The sequence below is a fragment of the Pezoporus occidentalis genome, unplaced genomic scaffold (genome assembly GCF_034315485.1).
Source record: "Pezoporus occidentalis ecotype Australia unplaced genomic scaffold, CSIRO_AGI_Poc_V1 ctg13, whole genome shotgun sequence".
Taxonomy (NCBI): Eukaryota; Metazoa; Chordata; class Aves; order Psittaciformes; family Psittacidae; genus Pezoporus; species Pezoporus occidentalis.
The window spans coordinates 9,302,993-9,315,179 of record NW_026913103.1 but is presented as its reverse complement, the minus strand read 5'-3'; the positions used below and the strand labels follow the sequence as shown (position 1 = coordinate 9,315,179).

The 12,187-nt window shown below is 43.1% G+C and overlaps 1 protein-coding gene and 1 long non-coding RNA gene across 2 annotated transcripts; one reads left to right on the top strand and one right to left on the bottom strand.

Moving 5' to 3' along the window:
* Nucleotides 1-1,956: 1,956 nt before the first annotated feature.
* Nucleotides 1,957-10,839, top strand: LOC134158424 (uncharacterized). Its single transcript, XR_009962761.1, has 3 exons — nucleotides 1,957-2,041; nucleotides 7,762-7,906; nucleotides 10,719-10,839. It is a non-coding gene; the product is annotated as an uncharacterized LOC134158424 (long non-coding RNA).
* On the bottom strand, nucleotides 7,524-11,608 carry HTR1E (5-hydroxytryptamine receptor 1E). Its single transcript, XM_062608338.1, has one exon. The coding sequence runs from the start codon at nucleotides 10,704-10,706 to the stop codon at nucleotides 9,612-9,614; it is 1,095 nt and encodes a 364-aa protein (XP_062464322.1). The 5' UTR covers nucleotides 10,707-11,608; the 3' UTR covers nucleotides 7,524-9,611.
* Nucleotides 11,609-12,187: the final 579 nt, after the last annotated feature.

Genomic DNA, 12,187 nt, shown 5'->3' with positions numbered 1-12,187 from the left:
TTGGTGAAGACATTTTTCTTAATATCCAATCTGAACCTCCCCTGATACAACTTAAGGCCATTTCCCCTTGTCCTAACCCTTGTCACTTGGGAGAAGAAACTGACCTCCACCTTACTACCACCTCCTTTCAGGTAGTTGTAGAGAGCAGTAAGGTCTTCCCTGAGCCTCCTTTTCTCCAGGTTAAACAATCCCAGTTCCTTCAGCCGTTCCTCATCAGACTTGTGTTCCAGACCCTTCACCAGCTTTGTTGCCCTTTTCTGGACATGCTCCAGAACCTCAATATCTTTCTTGTAGCAAGGGCCCAGAGCTGAGCACAGTGTTCAAGGTGCAGCCTCACCAGTGCTGAGCACAGGGGTACAATCCGTCCCCTATCCCTTCTGGCCACACTATTTCTGATACAGGCCAGGATGCCGTTGGCCTTCTTGGCTGCCTGGGAACAAGCTGGATCATGGTCAGTGGCCATCAACCAGCACTTCCAGGTCCTTTCCCACCCGACAGCTTCCCAGCTACTCTTCCCCAAGCCTGTGGCATTGTTGCACGGGGTTGCTGTAACCCAAGTGTAGGGCTGGGCACCCATGAGCTATCTCATGTGCTTTTACATGCCTGACTGCTGCTGAGTGCCATGACTGCTCTTGGTGTTTGCCACATGGCACATTTAAGGATGACATAAGCTATCAGCTTTGACGAAAACTCCCTTATTCTATACTTGTGCCCACACAGAGGCTGGAGAGCAGCAAGGCCACCAGCTTGTGGTTGCTTTGGGGCTACAGTGGCACCAGCTTGCAGTTTGCTGGCCTAGCAGGAGCAAGGGCCTTTGGTCTCTTGCGTTGCGTTTCCCCAGTTGTTTAAACTGGGCACTGGGCTGAATTTGCTGTCACCATAAGTCATTAAAGGCTGGTAAGGCCTTGGAGTGCTTGCTTTTGTGAATGCTGGTGGCCACTCTGCAAGTTGTTAGGAAGCCCAGCTGTGGGCTTCCAGGGTTAACGGGACCACTGTGTCATGGATGTTATCAGCCCTTCCTTTGGTTTTGTCAACACAACCTTTTCATTCTCTCAGCGCTGAATACTGGCTGGCCTGTGCCTTGGCTTTCGTTGTGTGAGACCTAGTGTCCTGGGTTCAGCAGTAGCAGTCATGTTTCTCCTTCGTGGTAGCTGGTGCAGTGCTGTGTTTTGACTTCCAGCCTGGGAACAGTGCTGGTGATACCGATGCTGAGTGATGTTTACCCTGACCAAGGACTCTGTGAGGCTCATGCTCTGCCAGGGAGGAGGGGAAGCCGTGAGGAAGCAGAGATGGGGCGCCTGACCCAGGCTAGCCAGGGAGGTATTCCATACCACAGCACGTCATGCCCGGGGTGAGGGGTAACTGGGAGTTACCCGGAAGGACACGGGCTTCTGGGTTGGACTCGTTTCTTGGCCGGTGGTATTGTATTCTCTTCCCTTGTTATTTTCTCTTGTCATTGCTGTCATTGGTGGTAGCGGTGGTGATTTGTGTTGTACATTGGTTGCTGGACTGTTCTTGTCTCAACCCGTAGGAGTTGCACTCTTTCGATCCTCCTCCCTGTTCCTCCGGGAGCGGGGAAGAGGAGAGCCCTGGGGGGGGGGGCTCGGTTGCTCTCAGCCTGGCACCACTCACTGGGAGTGAGTGAACAAGCTGGCTGAGTTTAAACCACAACACCTAGGTTTGGTCTCAGCAGTGGGTGTGCACTGTTGGTAACGTTTTGCACTGGGATATCAGGACTGGTTAGTCTGCTTTAGGGAATGGGAGGTTTAGAAACTGTCCCTAGTGTGGCTGTTCTACCCCTGAGTTGGTCTGTTATTGTCATGGGTATAGGTGCCTCCCCGCAGTACAAATTGTAGTTTGGAGGCAGAAACCAGGTCAGCTGAGCAAAGCAAAAGCATCCCTGTAACACAGGCCAATTAATCCTTGATGTATTAACTGGGGTACTGCCGGTGAAGGTGCTGTGGCCTGAACTTTTGCATAGGCTGACATGAATACAACCAATGAAGGACAATGCTCAGCCCTTGCTGTTGCCTGCCTTGAGGTAAGGTGTCATACAGCCTGGGTTAAAGTAGCAGGGAAATGGTAGCACATGTTCAGTGTGGGCAGGTCTGCTCTCCTGGGGCTGTCTGCTGCAGGTCTGAGCGAAGCCACTGGTGTGGAGCAGGTTTCGTGTGCTGGGCCACGCTGCAGGGAGAGGGACAGTGGCTGCCTTGGGGGCTGCGCCTTGCTGAGAGGTGCCTGGGGCATGAAGCTGATGCAGACAGCTTGTTCACTGCCGCCGGTCTGGATGCCTGTCCTGCTCTGCCACCTGCCTGCAACGGGGTTGGAGGACAGAACTTAGTGCACAGCCCAGGGAGACAGTGGTCTTGTCCTTCATACCCCCACTTTTATTTTGTTCAGAGGTGTCCTGAGTCCTCTGGGCGAAGGTGGAAGCAGCAGACTCGGCTCTGAGGAAGGCAGGTGATAGTGGTGACACCACGTCCCCAGTGCACAGGGAAAGACAAGCTGCAGCCTCTGCCAGCTATGCAGTCGCAGGTCTCAATCCCCTTCCTGCCCATGGGCTCTGCATCTATGGTAGGGGTAGAAGGGGTACAGCCTCCTACCAATCTTAATTGAAACCACAGATAACCTGCTCCTTCGTAAGGAGCAAAACTGCTGTAGTGAAAAATTAAAGGATTATGACCTGTAACTTGTGTGTATATGCAAGCATCAGACCAAGACAACCATGCCTCATTTTGCAATCCTAGATTAACTTCTGTAACTAATTGGATTATTTTTTTCTGCCTGCTTCAGAATGACTGTCCAGTCATAATACAAAAAATACCCTCCTGAAATTTCAAAAATAAGTGTATTTTCTTATTACAAAATTTAAAAAATTACAGACTATGTATGAGTAAAAGTAAAATTCTAGCTGATAAATCTGATTTCAGGGGTCAAATTCTGCAATATAAAGCCCCTAAGGCTGGAGATGTTAGCCTGATTTTCTATTTATTGTAGAAATAAGCTTGTCAAGGCTTATCCCAGCACCCTAGCATCTTGGCAGGCTGTTCCTCCCGTAGAGGACTGAGATATTATTTCTAGTGGCATCACAGAAGTGGAAGTCATTTGTGTGGAACTTTCCATTCCCCTGAAAAGGTCACTGTAGAAACTTTTGGAGAGAAACAAGATTTTATTGTAAAATCCACTGGAAGGTCACTCTACTTTTTTGCAGGTATTTGAGGCATGCACGTGTGATTCTGTGTTTTGCTTCTTAGTGCTCCTTTAAATTGCTAGCCAGAAGCTGAGTCATTTCAAATGATGTACAAAGCAACAATTTATACAAAGGAATAGGAATTCTGTCCTCTCTCTTCCCAGAAGTTACATTTTGTGCCTTAACTGACAAAACACACATCTTTTATAAAGTGTAGTTGCAAGAAGACAGTGCTTAATGCCTCAGCTCATAGAAATGTCTCCCATTTGCAGTCATGTGGTGTACGAAATGAGCATGGGGGGCATACATAGTGCTTTAGAAGATTTGAGTACCCCAATGACATGGGATTTTGCACCAGATAGAAATGAGGGTCAGAATTTGTCATGCAGCAAATTAATCCACGAAAACTTCAGTGAGCTGATCTATATGCTAATGTAGTTTAAGAATGCAGTGCAAGCAATTGGAAGAGAAGAGGATGAAGTATGGGCAGAGTGGGAGGAATGGAGTGGTGCAAGGGTGCGTTTCCAACATCACCTACTGCATCTGGGAACTGTAGTTTCTACTGTTAGAAGCCCCATGGGAAAGGAGTAGTGATAATGTTACTAAAGAGAGGTCTTAAAAAATTGTGACACATGGGAAGACACTGTGGTGTATCACGCAGCATCTTTCTTTTGGAAGAATCTTGATGCACATTAGAAATCTGATTTGGGGTAAAACTGCAATAAAACAGTATCAGAGGCTGTGCAGAGCAGTGCCATGGAACAGAGCCTGCAAACCGATTTCCTAAAATCAAGAGCAGGATGAGGCTTAGGTGTATCAACATGGCATGAAGTAGCCTTGCTTCTTGTTACAGGTTACTAGATGCCATAGTGGTGCTGAGGAAGGCTGCAAAGGAAAGGAAGAAGAGAGAGAAAAGAAACAGAAGGGTAAAATAATTAATAGCCACAGACCAGGAAATAGTGAGATGAGGAGGAAATAAAAGTGATTCAAAGAAAGGCTGGACAGAGCCTTGGGCGACATGGTCTAGTGTGAGGTGTCTCTGCCCATGGCAGGGGGGGTTGGAACCAGATGATCTTAAGGTCCTTTCCAACCCAAACCACTCTATGATTCTATAATTTGATGATTAAGAAGGAAAAATGTTGAAACAAATCATTCTCCCTTAGGTCTTTGAGCAGAGGTTCGTAAGATTTGCTAACATACGTTTTTTTTTTTGTCCATAGCTTGGTTATGGTTACGTCTTCTATCTACACTAGCAACACTAAAAGTTTACCTTTAAGAGCTGATGCAGTGCTCATGGAAACGGGAAGAATTCTTCCTGGACACACTCACTGATCAGTCATTGGCAGTGGAGTTATTGTGTACTTGGGGGAGGTGAGACATTAAACCATGAGAAATTTTGTAAATTGTTCTCCAGAGCTGATAGTCATGGCAGGAGATCATTTCCAACTTACATTAATGTAATTATAGTAAATGGCTAGTTTAGGCTGAGTGGGAAGGAGTAATTTAATCATATAAAATCATCTACATGCAATCACCTACATGGAATTGAGGAAAAAAGTAAAAGTCCCCTGGCAGTGGCAGGGAGGAGGGGAGCAATGTTGGCAATATTATGTACATATTATGAAGTAGAGAATGTTAAAGAGTAGTTTTACAGCTGATGAACATTTATCCAAAGTCAGATAATTTAAAAAGAATTCATTCTTTTGGCTTCAAAACAGCAATGAGGGAGTATATACAAATATACAAAGGCAGTACGTGTTGTATGGGACTCTTATGAAATACAACTTGTAATGTATTGACTAGACCAATAAAAGATATCACAATATTTGCTGTGTGTCCTTAAACAATTTAAGACAATTCTTCATACAAATCATTTGGATGGGTCAAAGAAGAACATAAACCAGCCTGTCTGTTACTGATACTTGCAATGGTTAAAAAATACGCAGGCACAAGGACAACCTCTGCACTTGTGCTGGAAGCCTGTATTTCCCTTCAACACTGCAATGCTCTTTACCTTTTGATAAATGGGGTTGAAAACAGTAGTGGAAATAGAGTCCTTAGGAAAGATTCCCTTATTCTTTTAACACCTTCTCCAAAATAAAGACACTTTTCATTTTGGGGTGCGTGTGTTTTTGTTGCACTGTTTTGATTGTTTTGGGGGGGTGGGGGTGGGGGTGTTATGTGTGTGTAGGGTGTTTTGTGTCCCCCCCGTTCCCTCCTGGTACATGCAAAAGTCAGAGTCTGCTGGCCCCACAGAGAAATAAGAAGTGACAGCTATGGAAAACTGGACAGCTCAGGTACATGGCAGTGAAGTCTGAATAGTGACAGCCTTTTATGTAAACTTGGTGAAACAGGAACTTTGTTAGAAACTCTTTTGGAAAGTTCAATCTCCTCATATACCTCCATTCAGGAAGATTAATAAAATTAATCTAATGTGCTGCAAACAGCTCAGTATATTATTGTGGTGGGGAACCCCCAGCTTTAAATCAAAGTGGCTCAGGACATATGCAGTTCTTGACATGTTTTTGCTGTGTCTAGGATGTGCTATGTGAGAGATAGCTCACCTCAGAGAGGATGTTGTCTATGTGGGAAATACACAGAAAAAGGACAGACAATACATGCACAATAATTCCTCCATTGCCCATGTTGACTTTCAGGAGTAATGTCAGAAGTGGGTTTGAGAAGGCCATACCCCCCTCAGCTGTAAGGAACAGGAGAGATGTTTCACTGCATGGAGGTGGTGAAGACAAAGCTTGCAGAGAAGAGACCTGAGGTTGTCACAGGAGAAGAGGTTGGCACAGAAGAGCAGGAGTTGAGTGTCTTTTGGGGAGTCCAGCTGACTGATGGGTGCAGTCTTTAGGGTTAGGGATATATAAAGTCAGTCCAAAGCACTGGCTGCTTACAGAGTGAGAAACTTCTGGATATGGCCTGGACACGTGTGACAGAGTAACACCTGACAGACCTGAACACCCACAGTCATGGGAATCCTGATAAGAGCACTGAGACAGGGGGAGAGAGTGGAGGTCACTGCAGTAGGACCGCAGTAAATTTAGGGATTAGAGAGAGTCAGAAACCTAAAGGCAGGATGGTGAGTGGGATGTAAGAATAGAAGGAAACAGCACTCAGAGGAAATATGTACAAGTGACGAGGGGCTGAACAGGCAGGTCTGTATGAATCCTGCTGTAGAAAGCAGAGGACTGTGGAGGAAAAACCTTTGGAGAAATATAGGAAGAAAGGTAGGAAGACAACTGTACAAGGGGAGCATTGGGGAAAATAAGACTTTGAGGATGAAAGATGTTTTAGAGAGGCCAAGGAAGATGGATGTAGGCTGAAGGTCTTGCATACATCATTAAGAGCCTGCTGGAAAGAGCATTGCAGAGTGTTGTGTGGCTGGGCCTGATCCAGGATAGGTATGAATGGCAAGTTACCATTGATAAGAAGTTAAAGTTCAGGAAATGCCTCCAAACCCTTTGTAAATTCAGCAAATACACAGAAAAAACCCGAAGTGACCAAGCAGTGGTGCCAGACTAGCAAGAGTTTTTATTTCCGTGAGATGACAGGTAATTTCTGATCAAGTTAAATTCTTTTAAGTAACAAATCCTTTAAATTGTTCCTGACTTGGAGCATGAAGAAAATGTAAAGGACATTTTTATCAGTCTAGTGGCATTTGTTGGAAAACATAGCTCTGTGTTTAGCTAATGACTTAATTAGAAAAGCAGTAGTCAGCTGGCAGTGAATGGTGAGTCTTTATTTAACAGGGAAGCATGAAAATTAGCCATCCATCTGGTTTTTCCTGTTAATTACCTCTAAATATTAAAACTGAATACAGTCTTCAACCTGATTGGTAGTCTGAATGGTAATAGTGGAGATCAGATACTAAAAAAAGACATTAGTAGAAATTATGATGCAGCTCCTGTATTTTACAGCTTTCATACCTGACTGAAACATTTCTACCAACCTACAACATCTGCTGTGGAGGTCATGTTTACCATTTCTGGTCCTTCAGACATGCTTCTGGATTTAAATGAGCATCAGTATAGATGACAGAATTAACTGAGCTGTTACTTTTCAATGAGAAACGTGACTGCACACTGCATAACAGCAGTGCGCATTTACTTTTTCCTTTCTGATCATTACTGTAGCTGGGCAGCCTTGTAGCAGGGACTTTGCCAAAGGGACAGCAAAACCTACTCTCTTCCAGCAACAACTGCCTGTGTGTCCTGTCTTCCCTTATGTAGCCACCTTGTTTGGGGAAATTGTGCACAATCTTTGTTCTTTACTTATCATTTCCATTGAGCTTGCTGAAAGGAAAAACAGAATTATTCTGCAGCAGTTCTCACAAATACTACTCTTTATTTTAATTCCCAGCTATTTTTTTCTCAATAGCATATGTACTCTGGGGAACTGCTTCGGAAGTTTTATAGATAAGCAGGGTCAGGCCACTCTTTCCCAGCTTCTATCAGCAGTTTGCAAATCCAACAAGTTGCAAAAAGGAAAAATCATAATGGATCTTTGTGCTTCCTCACTAGAAGACATTTTCAGTGACTGAGATTTTGCCCCCCTCTTTTTAGATGTTAATATAAGCTAGTATGGAAGCCAAAGGCAGCTGGAGGAGGCAGCTGTGACAATAACTTCAGAAGGGCAGCTGGAGATCAACTTTCTAAACTCAGGCATGGAAAACTTGGAGTCCTTAAAGCAGAATCCCACTGCATGTGGGTAAGTAGTAGGTCCCATTTTTGTCACCTTCGGACTTGATTTACACTCAGCTTGCAGCTCTGCATCTTTCCAACTGAATGCTTTCTCTCACCAATAAGGATGTCATTTCTCAGCTCCATATGCAGTTTATTACTCACATGTTACTTACACTTCCTTGACTCTTGCTAAGAAAAATGACTGTCATCTTGTAAATTTTCAAAACATTTTCCAGAGATGGCTTCCAATGCTGTTACAACACTTTTTCTACCTCTAATATTTGTTTTGATGGATTTGGAGCTGCCATGCTATAGTTCGCTGTTACTGGATGTCAGGTTGATGTATGTGGTATTTTCTATTTCTATATCAGTATATTCAAAAAGAGCTTGTCCAGAAAAATGGAGAAGGAAGAAAATTACACTGAAGGTAAGTAATTGGTATTTAAATGGAGTTTAGAAGTTGCTAATGGACAATAACAGATTCTCAACTTTGATATTGCCTTTTCCCAGTCTGATTTCCACAATATCTGAACCAGGACATTTCAACTTCCATAAGCACAGAAGACAGGATACAAGAAACTCTCTGTCATGTCTGTCTCTCAAGACAAAGCGAGTAACTCTGTGAAGGACAACCAGAACAAGAGATCCTGCCACAGGACCTCATCAGGGGTCAATCTGACAAGAATATCATTGCAAATAATAAGAGGCAGATGTGCAGACTGCTATGTAAAAAATTACTTATTTTTTTTTCTACTGTTCAAACAGAAAGTAATTTGGGTTTAGATGCTATTTCTGAATTTCTATATATTGGTGGCCTGCTGAGAAGATATCCAGTGGTTTAGGTCAGTGGGGTAAGATGAATCAATCCATGGGGTTCTGCATTGCAAGGTCCAGGAGAATTGTGGCACAAGCGAATAATACCATCCAAGAACTAATGAAGGCACAAGGTCTGAGCCCTGAAGAAGTACTTAGTGGTATCAAAAATGTGACCAGTCAGATGTGCAGCTGGTCTCCTGTGTGACACTTGCTAGCTGCATCCTCTCAGTTGCCAAATAAACTGCACAGGGGTCTGCCCAATACTTTGACCATAAATCCAGAACCTTACACAAAAAGAGCCACTTGAGTAATTCCTCTGGAGTACAAAATGGGATCCATTTTTAGCTGGAATGAATTGAACTTTGCTTTGTGTTTTGGGAGTTTATTCCTGAAGAATTCCTGGAAATGGTTATTTTCCTTCTAAATGGCTGTTACAGTTTTCTCAGAATGCCATGGTTGAGATTTGTTGTTTAGCTGTCATGCCCATGAAGTGTTTATTAATTTTTGAATATGCATGTATGGGGTTCAGTTTATATGCCTTTATATTTTTACAGTGCATGGTAATTTAGACATTTGATTCTTAAATGGAAAAAGTATAAAAGTGAATATTGTTGTTTGCTTCTCAAATCACCGAGTACACAAAATGTCTTAAACACGAGTATCTAATAGTTTCTTTTTGTTGTTGTTTCATTGCTAAAAAATCTTTTCCTTTGTAGAATAAATTTATTTCAAACTTTTTACCACGAATAACACTGGAGGTAAAAAACGGCAGAATGAATTACAGGCTAAAGACAAGTCAAGCAAATAGGCAAAACCAAAAATCCCCTTTAACGAGGGAAATGATGACAGAATTAAATCATTTTGCTCATTCTTAAGGCCAGGAGTCCTGTCAGCATCATCATCTCCCAGTACTTTTAAGTATGTTCTCGACACCTGATGAGCTTTCTAAAGGCTAGCTTGAAGTCTTCGTTAAAGCTAGTGTACAGCAAAGGGTTGATAAGGGAGTTGACATATCCAAGCCAGGTCAAGAAGTCTGCTACTTCTGGAGAGACAGTGCAAATGTGGAGTCCCACAAGCAGCTCCTTGATGAAAAAGGGCAACCAGGACAAAATGAAAGCACCTAAAATCAGCCCCAGAATGCGAGCAGCCTTTCGTTCCCGTGTTGTGGAGATCTGCTGCCGGTCACCAGCCAGGTCCAAGTCATTCTCAAAAGGAGGGATCCTCACAGATGCATTGATTTTATCAAATTCTGTGGTTGGGTCAGATGTGGAGAAGTCCGAGACGCAGAATGTCTGTGTGAGCTTGCAGCTGGCAAAGGAGTTTTGGCTGTCGGTGCTCCTGTTGCTGAGGTGGCGGCTTGAACCCCGCTTTTGGTAAAGGCTCTTTGCAGCGTGATAAATTCTGTAGTACAGGATCAGAATCAAAGTCAAGGGGATGTAAAATGCCCCAAATGTGGAATAAATAGTGTAGATGACATGATCATGCTTAATGCGACACTCGCTGGGGATACTGACACTGTGGTGATTTCTCCAGAACAAAGGGGGCATTGATATGAAAATGGAGATAGCCCACACGGTGACTATCATCAGCCCAGCCCTTTTTGCTGTTCTTTTCCTGGCATATTCAATAGCATCTGTGATTGCCCAATACCTGTCCAGAGCAATGACGCACAGATGAAGGATTGAACACGTGCAACAGGTCATGTCGACACTAAGCCAGATCTCACAGATGAAATATCCCAAAGTCCATTTATCTATCATTATGTAAGTGATGCTCAAGGGCATGACAAGAACAGCAACGAGGAGATCAGTCACAGCTAGTGAACATATTAAATAATTTGCCGGCTGGTGAAGCTTCTTGGTTGTGGAGATTGCCGCAATTACAGCAGAATTCAGCAGCATAGTCAAGGTTGTGATTGTGGCCAAGGTCAGGGTAACAAGCATCTTTTCAGTTACTGTTTTTGGCTTCGCAGCCACATTGGCTTCAGTGGTGCAATTTGTGAAATTCATTTTCCCCTCCAGGATGCACAGTGAAAGAAGTTGCTGCTTCAGGTAAGGAAGAGTTTCAGGTTCAGAAGTGACCCATTTGGAAGAGGGACAGAGATGCTTCAGATGCAGTTTTTTTTAATTATTATTTTATAATCCCATATTTAACAGAGCAGCAAAAAGCTTCCAAGTTTTCTCCTGTTCATCGTTTTCCTAAGAAGACAAAACCACATCTGTTAATGAACCTAGAAAAACCCCGCCTTTTGTCAAAAAGTCATAAGCTTTTAATATTACCACTTCAAATAAAAATTTTGGCCTGTTTTCTTCTCTGCTGCCTTTTCTCCTCTTTTTTTATCTGCAATTCATAGTTCATTTCTTTTTCTTCTCCAAAGGGCACTTTAGGCCAGATTTCCTACTGGTGTGGTTATTTCTCCTTTGGTTTTGGAGATCTCCCTTGAAGTGGGAGGTTGGACTAAGTGACCTTCAGAGATCACTTCCAACAATCATTTCTATGATATCTGTGAATTACTGATGCTAGGAGCTACTCCTTTTCCATCTTGTTGAATAGGCTCCAGCAGATGAAGAGCTGAGGAAATCTGCCTTTTCATTTTAATTGCTATACGAGAGGGCTCAATTACTTCTATATATCATCTCTGGAAAAAAAGAAAGAGCAGTAATCTCAGTGAAGGCATGCCAGCATTTCATAGTTTTCTATTCTGCTTTTTCATATCCCTGTTTAGATTAACATGTTGGAAACAATACTTAAAAATTACTCAGGTTACCTTTAACATGCAGCTTTCAAACAACGTTTAAAGCTTTATGGCAAACGTTTAGTTTTACACAGCACATCAGTGTTGCTAGGAGCTTATATAGCTTTGTCTAATTATTCCTGACATTTCACATTTCCCACTGCGTGTGTCTGTAGAGGAGGCAGACAAAAAGCTTTTGCCTTTGCTTTGAGATTTCTATCAAACTGTGCTCCCTGTCAGGCAGTCCAGTATAATGCAAGGTACAAAAAGGTTTAATTTTGTGTCAGGAATTCATCTGTATTTTCCATACATCCCAAATGCTGACTTAAGCCAGAGATAGCGGTCTGTAAGATGCCACTTGGGATACCGTCTGGGACCTCATTTACTCATTTGTAATTTATTTTGGCACAAAGGATGTAGAAAGCAGAAAGCCTGAATCCTTTTCCATTAAAATAAACAGAACAATTCCTTCCCCTGGCTTTACTTTTTTGAAGAGTAAGGAGTTGTACAGGCTTCTTGTACTCTTTTAAGGAGTTGTACTCTTGTACGGAGTTGTAACTCTAGTTGTACAGGCTCCCTCAACAGGCAGGGGCATGAGATAGCAGCTGCCAGAAACACACTTGTCCCCTCTCAAGACAAGTCTTTCAGGCAGATGGTGAAAATCACATCCTGGAAATGCTGATCTTTCTCTATTTTGACTACAAGTGGCTCCTCTACAGTAGAATTTAGAATACATGCCTGATTTTTAGATGGCTA